This window comes from Sceloporus occidentalis, unplaced genomic scaffold (genome assembly GCF_023333645.1).
Source record: "Sceloporus occidentalis isolate IW3139 unplaced genomic scaffold, rSceOcc1.0.p SCAF_4, whole genome shotgun sequence".
Classification (NCBI taxonomy): domain Eukaryota; kingdom Metazoa; phylum Chordata; class Lepidosauria; order Squamata; family Phrynosomatidae; genus Sceloporus; species Sceloporus occidentalis.
Window position 1 is genome coordinate 80,882,808 of NW_028316984.1, and position 14,923 is coordinate 80,897,730.

General features: G+C 43.2%; 1 protein-coding gene across 6 annotated transcripts in view; it reads right to left on the reverse strand.

Annotated features, from left to right (window-relative positions):
• Window positions 1-14,923, reverse strand: part of STK11IP (serine/threonine kinase 11 interacting protein) — a 39,238-nt gene that overhangs the window by 4,622 nt on the left and 19,693 nt on the right. For 4 of the 6 annotated variants that reach the window (XM_089520500.1, XM_089520499.1, XM_089520502.1 and 1 more), the window contains 13 exons: window positions 14,330-14,371; window positions 13,662-13,832; window positions 13,062-13,143; window positions 12,646-12,972; window positions 8,642-8,832; window positions 7,273-7,383; window positions 6,450-6,624; window positions 4,052-4,483; window positions 2,152-2,264; window positions 1,918-2,015; window positions 1,106-1,284; window positions 552-636; window positions 36-121 (listed from right to left, as the gene is read on the reverse strand). In XM_089520500.1, the coding sequence (XP_089376626.1) occupies window positions 36-121; window positions 552-636; window positions 1,106-1,284; window positions 1,918-2,015; window positions 2,152-2,264; window positions 4,052-4,483; window positions 6,450-6,624; window positions 7,273-7,383; window positions 8,642-8,832; window positions 12,646-12,972; window positions 13,062-13,143; window positions 13,662-13,832; window positions 14,330-14,371 (2,092 nt within the window). Of the gene's footprint in view, window positions 1-35; window positions 122-551; window positions 637-1,105; window positions 1,285-1,917; window positions 2,016-2,151; window positions 2,265-4,051; window positions 4,484-6,449; window positions 6,625-7,272; window positions 7,384-8,641; window positions 8,833-12,645; window positions 12,973-13,061; window positions 13,144-13,661; window positions 13,833-14,329; window positions 14,372-14,923 lie in introns of those variants that run through there. The other 2 variants (XM_089520504.1, XM_089520505.1) reach the window with 2 other exon arrangements.

The following is a 14,923-nucleotide window of genomic DNA, read 5'->3' on the forward strand; positions in this document are numbered from 1 at the left end:
GGGAAAACAACAACAAATCCAAGACCTTTCCATACCTTGGATGAGATATGCCAATAGGTAGAAGAAGGGTCTGGCTGAGCCACCTGCAGCTTCTTTTACTAGGTCTTTGTCAATCAGTGGCCTAGAGACAGGTACAAATGACTGGAATGAGACTGACAGTATACTGACTAAGTTCAGTGAAAACTACCATGCCATCCCAAACACACGCATTCAGGATTGATTTCAAAAGCTGAGCATTTTCAAACCTGGTTAAGAAATGGATGGGTGACTACCTAATAATGCCAGGCATTTTCAGGTAGGCAGGGCTAGGAAAAAATCCTGCAGCTCACCCTGGAGAGTTGCTGCCACTCAAGGGTACAGGGCTAGAGGAACCATGAGGGTTCTGATTCAGTATAAGTCAGTTTCCAATGTCTAAAGGTGTCATCCTCCACTCTGCCTGTCTACCTCTCTTGCAAAGTTTGAATTTCTCACTGCATCTCCTAAATATTGTGCTAGCACCAACTGTAGGGAGAAACTTTATTTATATTCTACAAATGCAACAAGCCTCTTACCATAATGAATGCTGGGGGTTCATTTCCAGAACAGTAACATCTGGGATGTTTCTTCTGCTTTTGGTTGGCAATTCCTGTATGAGATCTGGATAGGACATTGAGAAAAATTAAATTTTCCAGGACTAAAGTTTCAATCAGGAAGGGGCCACTGCTGCAACAAAGTTGTGTGCTGCTAATAAAGTTTTCCTTTATAATGATCCTAAGAAAAGCCATAGCCCACAGAACACAAGGAACACAGCAGCCAAGATGAAGGAAGAATAAAAAAGGCACTAAACTAGAATGAAACAGGAGGAAACACACAGGACAAAGGAGAAGATGTCACACTATTTTAGCTTTGGATCAAACTCAGCACAGCTGTACAAACTGCCAGCCCTTGGCTAGCTGGCTGGCACTGTATCCCAAGTCACTTTTAATGTGATTCATTTTCTTTCCTGTGACAGAAAACTAGAGAAAAAACTAGATCATCTAGTCACCCTTCAGAGTTTTTGATATGTGAGCACTCCATCTCAAAGTAAAGGATGTGTGTGTAGATGTAGCCCAATACCCCCTCTTACGTGTCAGGCACTGGAGGAATCGTCGGCAGCGGCTCTGGTTACGAAGCAGCAGAGTATAGGAGGCAGAAGGATTCACGAATTCCATATGCAAGCTCTGGTGGCACAGTCCTACCTCCAGGCAAAAAAGGTTAGACAGGCAGTGACAGTCACACTTCTTCAACCACTCTGACGGCTGTCCCCTAGCACAGATAAAACATTATAAGCCTCCACATATAAAGATGGGGATCCCACACTACACAGAAAGATACAGGGTGGTTCATCTACTAAAGAGCAGCACTGAGAAGGATAAGAGTGTAGTTGGTGAGGAGCAGAATGCCAGTTCCAGTAACAACCTGCCCTTGCAGTGAGGTTGCCTTTCAAAACTCTCCACCAAGCCCTTTGTCATCTAAGACAGGGGTGGGAAAGTGTGACCTGCAGGTTGTATGCAGCCATCAAAGCCCTTTTTTGTGGCCCCCTGGGCACCCTACCAACTCAAAACTTTTTTTTAATTTTAACTTTTTAAAAATGTTTGGAGAAAAATGCCCCTCAACATGATAGGTGGGGTGGGAGGCAATTTTGCCACATAGACACAACATCCATTTTAGGCTTAGAATAAGTTTTTTCCCTCACATAAAGCTGAATGCAAATTGACCTCTGCCAAAGAACACGGTGTGCACAATGGAGGATAGTGGAAATAACCTGTGTCCAATTTGAAATAGCACTGTGTGCATATCTAATTATTTTAATCACTCTCCTAGGTATAATATATCCAAGGCATGTTATGACAGAAAACATAGCAGAAATTAGAACTACCCCAAAATAGCATGTCTCACCTTATTTCCCCTTTAACCTCTAACACATGAAGTCGGACATCTGAACCCACCAGGAGTGCCTGGAACTCACCCGGCCGACCATTTTTCACTACAGCCACCTAGAAAGAACATGGTAGAAGATGGCCTCTTCTCTGAGGGACATGGTGCCTCAAAAAACACTGCTATTCAAGTCACCATGGCACAACAAAGCCAGATCTGACAGATCATAAAGCATTGATCTCATGTTTCCCATACCTTGAGAAAGCATTTGAATTCTTCAGTCTTGTCAAAGACCTCCATATCCAAATAAAGCTTTAGACGATGGTCCACAGAGAAGAAGTCCTGCATGCTTAACAAACTGTTGGTTGCTGGGTGGGGGGAAGCAACAGAATTAGTGGGGTTAAGGAATAAACAGCATAATTTGAACTTTCATCTGGGAAAGCACAGAGGTCAACCTAACAGGCCTGAGTTTGCTGAAATTACATTACACATTCATCATAAGCAAAGTTTAAAATACTTCTCATTACAGATCATGAGCTCTAATTCCTCAAATCATGTGGGATCCATTCAGTTACAGCTGACACAAAGTTTTTTTTAAAGACAAAACTCCCTCTTCTGAAGTGTGCATACTGGCTGACTTTACCCAAGTCAGACAGACCACCAGAAATATATGGAGCAACTGATTACCATCCAGAAATCTGCTAAAGGACTGCACACAGACCACCACAAACCTCCCTTCTTATATTATGTAACTATCCCATGAACTGCCTCAGGGTGAGGTCCTTGCTCTCCTACATACTGAGCACCCAGGAACGTCTTGCATGTGTGTTGTGTGCCTCCAAGTTGCTCCCAATTTATGGAGACCCTAAGACAAACCTATCATGGGGTTTTCTTGGCAAGATTTGCTCAGAGATGGTTTTCTATTACGTTCCCCTTAGGTTGAGAGCATGTGACTTGCCCAAAGCCTTCATGTGCCAGAGGGGAATCCAACCCTGGTCCCCACAGTCTTAGTCCAATATTCAAACCACTATGTCTCACTGGCTCTCAGGAACATCTCAGGTACATCAATATTATTTTTCTTAATTCAAGAGGGCAACACTGCTAGATAGAATTGTCTCATTTAACTAATTCTTTTTTAGTTCCTGCTTAAACTTTCCCCTATTTAACACTGTAAAACACTCTCGTGATTCTAAATTGTCACCATTCCCTTCCCCTTTGTTTCTCCACTTTACAAGCCTCTCTACAAACCTCTTAGCTAGCCCTCTCTGCTTTTCCTACCTGCTTCACAGAACTCTTGCATCACAATCTCCCTTTGCTTCCTTCAATTTCTATGATCTAGGACCCAACCACCACAATGAAATAAGAAACATAACAGAAGGCATTCTCTCCCACCAGTTTACACACTAAGGTCCTTTCTTTCCACAAGGCAGAAAACCAGCTTTGTAGCTGAACAAATTCTGGCTCATTAATGGACTTAACACTGCTCATGGTATGCTCCTATTTGCATATCCAACACTTCCCCCTCCCCCACTTGCATTTGTCTCTTATGCATTGTTTACACATCCAGACATAGTAAGCATGGACACTAGTCCTTAGAGTAGATCAAGGTAGGCAGTGTAACATGGCTCCATGGTTCCAGCTGGCTGGAAAACTCAGAACCAATTCCACCCACATCTGTAATTGCTATGGAGGGCCCCAAATTACTCTCTACAGAGATTGAAATAGATAATCTGGAATTCCCTCAAGAATCCACAGACCACCTGTTATACAGGCTGGAGTTTAACCCGTCTTTTGGCTACTGTCATCTCTTTTCAGCACCACTAATGCATGTGTAGCTGCCATTAACACTTCAGCAATGATTTACACATCAGTCAGCAAGACCTTTGGCTGCATTCAAAATGGCAATTGAAAATAATTAAATGGCACTTTAAAATAGTAACTGTACAACACCACTAACAATCAGCAGGTGGAGCTCTTGCTTTACTCCTGCTGCAACATACTCCTCCATTTACAGTATAGATAGGCCAACTGGTTGATGTGCTCCATAGTTAAAAAATCTAGTTCTGGAGGCTTCATATCACTCCACCTTTGCAATATAGTGTCCCTTTTACCTCAGAGGCCCACTCTTGTAGCAGCTGCCTATAAATGTACTCACGGGGGCTCAGGTTCCAGTGTTCCTCATGCTCTGAGCTCAGGGACAGCTGGGAAGGAGTGGGTCCACGAGATGTACTATAATGATAGCTGCCCATCAGGCTCCCTCCATTGGTGTCTGTGTGACCGAAGGAAGAATATTGGCTCTTGAAATTCAAATCCCTTTTGCTTGCATCAGCCCCTTCAGAGCTGCGGGAACTGGAATGCACATTGCTGCTGTGGTCACCACTCAGCTCTTGAATCTGGGTACTGGAGCTGGTTCCAGTTTCCGAATTATCTTCACCAATATAGAACTTTCCAGCCTCCTGTTGGTTTTCACCAAGGCTATCTTGAGGAAGCAATGGCGTGCTGGGACGTCTGTCGCAAGGCAAGATGACCACATGGTCACTAGAGCAGCTGGGGCAGATTATGGGATCACTGGAAGCAGCAACAGCATCTGAAGAAGGGAAGATAGCAAACCTACATCTAGGTGCCACAATCCTTGAACTGAACAAGTCAAGCACCAGTCAGGGCCCAAGGTCTATAGGAGTCTCAACGCTCATGTGCCACTCCACCCTGCCTTTTCCCTAGGATTTCCACACCCATCTCTTGATCCTCTGGTCTCAAGCACTTTTGTCATTAGTTGACTAATTATGCCAAAAGGTGTGTTATAAATCTTTCACATTCACTTCTTTAAAAAAACAAATTATTCAAAAGAAACACAGTCAGTTTATTTCAGTTATAAATTCAGCAGAGGCTAATTGTTTTCCTCTCCTATAAGAAATTTACTCAAAGATCCCAGGCAATGACTTTTGTCAAGAATCCAACATTCCACCTCTCAAAAACAAAGCAAAAATACTAATCTACAGTTAACCCGCCCCTTACACAGGGGATCTGTTCTGGGGAGAAAATCTGCTGGACTTTCCCCCCTTCCCCACTACCATTCCGTTCTCCTTTTGTGTCTTGTCTGTTTAGATTGTAAGCCTGAGGGTAGGGAAAAGTCTAATTAACAATTTGTAAGCCGCTCTGATAGCCTTTTGGCTGAAGAGGGAGTATAACTAAATTATTATTATTATTATTATTATTATTATTATTGGAACTGAGCATATGCTCAAATCCCATTAAGTATAATGGGGCACACTTCTGCAGCGTGCCCCATTGTTTCTATTCGGGCTTGCCTTCTACGTGAGCTCAAGTCCACAGAAGGGGCGGGCTAACTGTATTTCCAGCACTATACAGAAACATGAAACTGATTCTATTTAAGATTCTATAACACCTAACATAGGATACAGATATAACTAAAGACTAATCTGTTTAACTATACATTCTGAGTCTGCATATCCTTGGAGGTTGGAAATATTCTGTGACAACCAAACCCAGGAATCCAACCTAATAATCCAGGTCAGATATCTATTATTTGAGGGAAAACTAGATTACACATAGTCTACAGTTGAGTCATTTTATACCCTTAGTACTGCCTTCTAGAAATGTACAGTGACTTAGGATTTTATCACACCAGCTTGCTGGCCCACCACGAATGGAAGCATACCAGTTTGCCATCATTTCTTATCACACTCCCCCTTCCCCCTGATAGCGCTTTGTCAATGTATGGTTGGGTGATCTATTTTCCACATTGCCAAATGCCACCATCCAGAAGGAAGGAGAGGGAGCTAGCACAGCTGCCAACTGCCTCCTGAAGCCAGCTGCTGTATGAATGTGCACACAGCAGCCAGCTTGGAAAACATGTTGGCAGCCGTGAGTTCTGCTCCACTCCTCTTCCAAAGTGCTGGGGCTGCACATTCACAAAGCAGCCCATGCTTTAGGGGAAAGGAGAGGGATGATCAATCCCAGCTGCTAACTGCATCCTAAAACCAGCTGCTATGTGAATGTGTATACAGCAGCCAGCTTCAGAAGGTGAAAGCCAGGATTGTTGTGAGGGGGAAAGGAGCAGAATCATGCTCACTCACACCACATAACTGCCTGAGAAGCAGAACTGCAGCAGAAGGAACCTATCACACAAAGGCAGTAATGGAACAGCAGTGAGACTGAAATCCTATTGATGGGTTTTGCCTGTCAATGAAAAGTTGCACTCTAGTAGCAAATGGAACACAAGGCAGCAGTAGGATGAATACAATGTTGTGTGATAACTAGTGGCCAAGTCACTTTTATCCTGTTAATATTCTGCTTTTCAGCCAGTGTGATAAAGTCCTTAATCATCCAACTCTAATTTTACTGTTAAGATAGGAGAGATGAAGGAGGAGAGATTACTTCTCTAAAACTAGAAAACAAGCTATGGCATGAGAAGCATTCTTTAAGCTAAAACCTCACTACAGAATCACACAGACCACTCCTCTTGCCATGACTCCAGCAGCTTAGAGCTGGGCCTTGCAATCAAATGCAAGATCTTAGCTTGCACCTCATACCTTGCTCAGGTAAAGTAGTAGTTTCTTCAGCAGGGCCTGGACCCTGCCACCCAAGCAGCAAGCACCCTGGAAATTCCTGCTTGCATTTCAGACACTGGAGCTTTGAGCCTCCTTTCTCCTGACTTCTGTTGTTTTGGTTTTTCTCCAGGATAGGTTTCAACACTCTGAGCAATTCCTGAAAGGAGTAGCAGGATATGGGTAGAATGGCAACAGCAAAGGCCTCCATTATTCTGAATATCCTGCATCCTCTTGTAAGAGTGAATATCACAAATAGCCCTACACCACCACCCCCTTAGCCACAGAGTACAAGGCGGCAGAGAAGCAAGAGGTTGTCCTTCTGTCACAGCTGATCAGCAGCAAAATCAGAACAAACAAAAGAATTTATTTTCAGGCAAAGCATAATTTCTGGAATCTGCTGCCTCAAAATTATGATGACCAACTGTGGCTCAGAAAGGAAAAGGAAAAATCAGCAAAAGACTAATAGCAGTTGCTATCAGTCATAAGAGCTACATGAATTTCCAGGTTCAGAGGCACCATATCTCGAAAGAGGAACTGGGGGGAGGGTTCCTACCCTGCTTGTGGACTTTCCAGCTATCTGGTTGGCCACTATAAGAATCATGAAACCAGGCTGTGGTGGATGGCTTCACTAATCCAACAGTGGTATTCTTAAGACATCAGAGATCCAGCCGTCCTCATTTTAGGAACAGAACAATGAGGCATTTTCTTCCTTTTTCTCCGTAAGTCGAGTAGCTAAGGTCCTTGCTACAGCATAAAACCACATTAGTCACTTGTCTGTTCCATTCCAGTATGATCATGTTCTCACCTGTACACAGATTTCAGGTTGGTCATCCAGCACTACATAGCGACGCTTCTGACGGTCTTTGCAGATGTAACTGAAATGCAGTGTAAGAACTGGAAAGACACGCTCCAGATCCTAGAAGGAAAAGGCAGGTTTCCAGTTCAAACACATTACAGATGCCAACAAAACTATCCTTTTCTCTTCCCACCCCCAATCTTCATTAGGTGCTGTCTCAAATAGAGTTGGCCTAAGCTAAGCTAAAGAACATCCCTAAGGCCAGCAGCTACAGTCACTGTTGCTAGTGCAGAGTATATGCTACCCTACACAAAAAGACATCTGAAAATGCCCCTATGAGCTATCCTACCCTCTGTGTTTATTGTAAGTTATGCAGAACCAGCAATATGAATAATTTTCTTCTGTTGATCATAGGAAGCAGGAAACAGCTACAGAGAGTCATCAAACTCCACTGTAAGTGCTTGATTGCCTTTCCTAGATGTTTTTTGGATGTCAAGACACCACATTTTAGCCATCACAGGAGAATCCTAAAGAGAAAGCCAGTGCACTGGGACCTTGCCCTCTGAGGCTTCTGCATCCAACTAAGGTAAAGCATTTTTTTCTAATATTGGGAGTGATTGGCATGCTTTAGGGAACGTGACCTAAGAAATGTGTGGGCAACTTTTGTCAGTGCTGAAGGAGAAACCTTTGTTCACATTACATGCCACAGGCCACATAGTGGCCCTAAGTGGGGGGGAAACATGTGTTTTTTAAGAACAGAACAATACAGAACTGGAGATGAGTGAATGTGTATTTCTAATTTTGATTTTTGCCCCTTCTGGATGTGTGTGTGTGAGAGATTTCCCCCCTCAACCTCAACCTCTCTCTAAACGCAAAATTACTGCACTTGGAGACATCTATTTTTACAATTACTTTTTTTTTCTGACAGGGTGGCAGGAAGGCCACAGGCTACAAAAACAGCCTGAGGTGGCACAAGTTACACTCTGCCCACCCTTGCCCTAAGTTGAAAATAGACAGCTTGAAAAGCTCAAAATATTCCTGCTTTGAAGATACTGCGATGGGGCAGACCTGGAACATGCAAACACAAACAAGCAACTACATACACAACTCTCTATGGAGGCATTTATATCCTAGAGTAATGCTGTGCATGCAGTTAGTTATTTTCTCAACTGGATTAACAGTGAATATTGGGTGAAACTGAGAAGTGTGTTTTCCACATAGTGAAAAATAATTGTACTTTCCACATGTTCTTCCAGGTACTGGTGCTCATACCTTTGAATAATCTCAAAGCAAAGGAGGAGACTGAAGCTAGGCAATGATAAACACAATGGCCACATCACTAGAAATCTTCTTCCCCATAAAAGGAGATGCAACTCACCATCCTTTTCCAGGGAATCTCTGAGGTCTCCACTTTCTCAAGACTTTGCAGCTCCAATCTGTGTAGAATTCTGGCTGCTTTTAGCTCCACCTCCATGACATGCTGGGCAGTGACTCGCAGGAAGATCCAGTCTGGTTCTGGGTCACAATCACCTTCTATCTGGCTTACCAGCACTGGCTGGCAGAGGTCCACTGTCAGCATGGATACAAAAATATCAGCCTAGGTCAACTTCTGCCTCTAGAGCCCTAGCAATCCTGTATCTTTAAAGAAATTACCTACAAGAATGGTTTATCAAACCATTTCCTGTATTGCTATGTACTGTATATGCATTATCCTACTTGAGAGTATGTATTTTCCCTGGAAAATGATTAATTAATTAATTAATTAATTTGTTTTATTTATATACCGCTATTCCAAAGATCATAGCGGTGAACAGCAAGTAAGCTAATTAGCAAGTAAGCTAATTTGCCCCCAACAGTCTGGGTACTCATTTTAGCGACCTCAGAAGGATGCAAGCCTGAGTCGAGCTTGGGTCCTTTTGCTGGTCTTGAACTCGCAACCTTGTGGTTTCGAGTGAATGGCTGCAGTACAGGCATTTAACCACTGCGCCTCCATTATGAAGCCAAGCCCTCCCTCCAGTCCATCTGCCTTGGTCCAGGCCTTGGAGGTAGAGAGGAACTGCTGGACCTCTTACCCTTTCCCTCCACCACTCCCTTCTCCTTCTGTGTCATGTCTTTTTAGATTGTAAGCCTGAGGGCAGGGAACCGTCTAACTAAAAAGACTGCATGTACAGCGCTGTGTAAATTTACAGCGCTTCATAAATAAAGGTTAATAATAATAATAAAAGAACAGCAGGATTTTACAGCCCATAGTGAATGCTGAGAAGTAATAAAAACCACTGGTTGAAGAAGTTTTAACAGGTATTGATCCAACACTTAAATAAATTATATCAATTGTTCTCAATCTGTGGGGTGCAACTCTGGGGGAAGGACGTAACAGTTGCTCACTTGGAGGCCCTGATACTTCCTTCTTCTCTGCTTCCTAAACTTGTGCATCCTGGATGGGAAGAGATAGACAAGGAGAATGCTTAGAGCAGCCACTTTGCATGAGGGAAGAGGAGGCGGAGGAGGAAGAAGAGAAAGAACGTGGAAAAGTGGAGCATGGGGAAGAGAAGGCGCCCTGGTTCTCAAGATGAAACACTGCAGTCTCAACCACCATGCCTGCTCATTTTGGGGCACCCCTTGCTTGGGGCTGCTGTCCCTGCCAGCCTCTGGCTGGGAACCCTCAGAGGTAAAGGCAAAATGGCCTCAGCAGCTCCGCTCCCGAAAGCCATGTTGAGCTAAATAGCTGGCCAGCAGACCAACCAAGGAGGAATGGTGCAAACATACCACACCCTATGCGTCACTAGAGCATGGAGTGAGCCTGGGCTGGCTTCTGCCCTACACTGTCACCCATGTTCTCACGCTTTTGAAGTCACTGTTGCTCTCACTTTTTCCCCAACATGTTCACTCACACTCATTCTCTTACATGCAGACCCATTTCTGAGAGGAATTTCTTTCAGTGCCAAAAGGTGTTATACAGAATTCCTGTAATTCTTTGTTTGTGACATACACAAGCCTCTCTCTTACTCACACACATGCACACATGTGCTCAGCTCCACATTTTTGCTTGCTTGCTTTCTTGCTCACACCTTCTTAGCCAGTCTTACACATACACTCTCAAGTCATGCTGAGAAGTGGTCACCTTGTTTATGTGCCATTTTGGTAACAGGTGAAGCAAGTCAGGCAGTCATACCTGCCAGTTACTCTGGCATACATCCTAAGAAAAAGGGACTGGGCTCCCTTTAATTTTTGTCTTCTGTTATTACACCTCTGAGAATCCAAAGCTGTTGCACATTAAAGGTGTTCCTTGTATGCTCCATCTTCCCCAAACTGCTTAGCAAGGGTGTTATCAATTTATTAAGTTTTGTACCTGTCTCCTTTCCCTTGTTTTCTCACTATATTCTTTAATATGCATTTCCAATTTGGATTTGAAATTTTACATGGAGTTTAAGAAACTCCCTTGGACTCCCACCCCTCAGCCCATCTGATCCATGTTCCTGAGCTTTAAGCCACAAGGAAGTGGACAGTGTAGGCTGTGACTTGATTGACTAACTACTTAGAAAAGAAAAGAAGCTGAATAACATACTGTTAGCAATGGAACAAGCATGGCTCCTTCACCGCAATCATGATGAAAGCAAAGGATTTTCTTCCAGCATTTCATCATGCAATATTGCTCCACAAATGTTGGAATTGGGATTATAATGAACCTAAACTGAAATCCCAGATCAATATACCTGTATGTGTTGACCACTCCACTCCCAGCATTATTTAAGAGACATGTAGTCACTGTGAACTCCTTTGAGGGAAAAATGTAATGCATCAGCAAACCTCCTCTGAAGAAACTTGCCAAGAAAAACGTGTGATAGGTTCGCCTCAGAGTTGCATTAAGTCAAACATTATTTAGAAGCACACAACAACAACAAAATCATGCTAGTAGATTCAGAGGAAACATTAATTCTAAAGCACAACAAGGTAGGAAGAGATTGTTCAGCACTTAGGCGAAACAGAGAACCAGACCAATTCTACTCAAGTCAACACTATGCATTCATTTGGTGATCAGGGGAAGAAAGGAAACACAGAACGAGGAACAGTCAAACTGGTTTTTACAAGCAAACAGCTTTCAGTTCCCTGATTAATTAAGAACGAACCAGGATGTTTAAAAGCAAATAAGACTAGATAAGCTTCCTGTGTTTAAAGAGAACTGTGCTGGTCCTTCTGTGTGATCTCCACGACAAATATACAATGGATCAGATTTTTATGCAAGATGGAAATCTGCATGATTTCCATCAGCTGTCATATTTTTCTGGTTGTGCACTTGGCTTTCAATTTAACTTGTTTGGAGGGCTGGGAAGTAGGAATAAGGAGTAAAAGAGTAAGACTTTTTTCAGGAGTAGGAGTAGGAATAAAGAATAACAAAATATATTTGTTAGTCTTTATTCCTATTATTATATTGTACATGCAAACACCCAGAAACAATTTTATTATACTACACTGGGTAAGGGACTGGGAGGCAAAGAGAGATACTTGTGCGTGTACATGCGCGTGTGTGCGCGCACACACACACACACACACACCAGCCTTGCAAAGCAACTAGGGTTTTTGCCCAGGGCTGAGGAGTAGGAGTAAAGGAGTAAGAGGTTTTTGCAGGAGTAACATTGAGAAAAAAATACAAGGAGTAACCCCAAAATCACCACTACTCCCCAGCCATGCTTGTTTGGCAAGAAACAGAATTCTGCCACCATAGGGAAATAATGGAAGTTGGGATTATAAAAATTTAGTATTTTATCAGGAATACATAAATAGGGACCTAAAAGATGAAGAGAGAAATATCAGCACTCCAGGAGGCAGCACAGGACTGGAATCTCCACCTAGGCAACAATCCTACAGTGCTGTAGTGCTTAACATTATTTATTTCAAGAGAACTAATATACACTAAACTCTGTGCTAGACTATGACTCTATCTTATGTAAGTTTGACAGGAACCACTTTCAGGTTCTAACATCTTCCCTCTAACAAGGGCATGATATAAGATTTTACAAGAAATGTGATGAGCATGATTTCAGCAAGCACTTCCTGTATTATTCAATGGAAGTATCAGAGATATTATGCTCTGATGATATCAAAGCAGATTTCTTGGTGAGCAAGCTTACACTAGAAAAAACACATCTACTTAGGCAAGCTCAGGCACTCAAAGATTTAAATGGCTGAGCTGGGACAGGACTCAGCAAGCAGTGACAGAAATAAGAAAGCTAGGACTAGGAATACTATGAGATAGCATGCTCACTGGCCCACAGGTGGAGCCATTTTTGAATCCTCTGAGCTAACCCTATGCAGAGGGTGAATGCCTACAGCCTCTCACTTACCCTTGGAAATGTAAAGTGGCCCAGGAGGAGCACCATTTACCTTCTAGATTTTCCTCCTGCTCTTTAGCTGCCAGCACATTCACTTCTGTTTCTGCTTTGAGACATTCCACCACATTATCAACTTGCATTAGGTCCAGGTCCTTTCTCTCATCTGTATCAGGAATGTCCTCTGGCACTTGACTCTCACTCTGCTCAGAGGCCTCACTTGTGCTGTCTGGGGATTCCACTGTGGGACTACCAGAGGGAGTAAGAAGCCCAGCCTGTCCATCTGCTTCCAAGTGCCGCCGATACTGGAGCCAGTGTGCCCCAAAGCGATCCCGGAAGCTGTCCATGCGCTCCATCTCTGCCTGGTGCTGCCGAACTAAGCCTGTGGGTAGAGAGATATCCACATAATTTGCAAACTGTCTCATGCACACCCAGTCCTAGGTGACGGTTCCATTGTAATTAACATCTTACCTGCTGAGAGGGGCAACACTCTGTTCTCATGTTCTGTATCACTGGGCTCTGAAATGCTGGCCCTGCGTACTTTAACCTTCCCCTAAAACAGAGACAACCTGTAAATAGAGGCTGGAAGTGACTCTCTCAGGCTCCTTAGTGATAGCATTATCGTAACACTGTCATAATTGCTTTGCACCCCTGGAAAGAAGGCCTTATAAAGTTGTGTTTGAAACTCTGGTCTGATTTTAGGTTGTAATCAGAAACAGCAATACATCTGAAAGTTTTCTCCCCATCCCTATCACTTTCCCAAAAAAAAAAAAAAAAAACCCAGCAGGAAAAGGTTTCCAGGACACTGCACAAGCTCTATTAGTTTATTATTAGAGATCTTACAGCATACTGTGCATTTTTCTGGAAGAGTATAGAGTTAAAAGCTTGTTCCACTCTTCTAGCAAGTTAGCACAAGACACCAATATCAGAATAGCCTCTTATTTCTGACACCAATCATTTACTAAATGACACCAATGACAGAATAGCCTCTTCTCTCTCTCTCTCTCTCTCTCTCTCACTCAGCCACCCATGCTTGCTCCAAAACCCAAATGCTCCCAATGGCAGAACCACCTTAGTTCTCTTCTGTGTGGGGAGTCTTGCAAATCTATGTTCTCCAGGGGACTGGCTGTCACTTTGGTCTGCAGCACAAGAACTTTCCAGGGCACTGCGGTCTGTCAGAGCCCTCTCTGAGGCTGGAGTGTAGAGTGGCTGAACAACAGTCTGATCCAGTTTTGAATGATTCTGAAAGGCAGAATGAGCTGTAAAGAAATAAGGTAGCCTATTCAAGGGCTTCTTCCTACTCTTTTTAATCCTTCTTTCTTGAAGGGTAGCTAGGAAGTGATTTTTGAATAGTTCTGTATGTTGGTATAAAGCCATCACGCAGAAATGAGGTCTCAAAGGAGTCTAATTTTTTTTTTTAAAAATCTGAAAATACTGGCATTTACAATCGTTTCAATATAGCACAGTAGTCAAAAGTAATAATTAGTTCATCTTTAGAAAGGATTTCTCCAAAAATTCATCATGTATCTTGGGGGTCTGTATGTTGTTTCAAATCTTGAGTGCATGATACCAAATAGCTAAACATTTTCTTTAGTACAGAAGAGGTATGACTGGTTTTCTGTTATTCTAGGTCACGTCTAGGATAAGATTGTTTTCATCAGAAAGTGATTCTTTGCCTTTTTAAAATCTCCTCTTAATGTTACCCTTTGAAAGCTGTGATAATCTATTTTCCTACTCACCCGCAGGTCAGCAATAGACAGTGACTCCTCATCAAGAAGTAACTGGTAAAAGAACAAACCATGATCAGTAGGATATCAGCACCCCCATTTCCTTGTTACTGTGTAACAAACCCTCCAAAAAGGCTGTTTATCACAAATGGAAACTGTACAGAGTTCACAGTTAGAGAGATCAGGTTCTTGAGTTTGGCAAAAGGATGCAGCCTCTCACTCATGAAAATGGAGATTATGGCAGTGAGTCAGTGTGGGAATGGGGGACAGAAAAATCTCCTTGGTTGAGATCCTACATCTCCCCATGCAGATTTAGGCACTGATTTTGTTACATGATCTTCATATTCAATGACAATGTTGTGCAACCAAACTACCAGGGGTGTCATGAGCGGGGTGCGGGGAGTGCACACCTTGGGGAGGAGGTGTACATCCAGTGGTGTGGTACATCCAGTGGGACTGGCGTGGCTTCTGGGCAAGTGAGAAAGGGTGCCATCTTCCTTTCTTGCTTGCCCAGCAGCAGCACAAGACGCGGAATGGGCTGCCAGGTAGCTGCAGCACTCCCCATCAACTGCTGCTGGAGGGGTGTGTGGTGCCTTCTGGATCTGG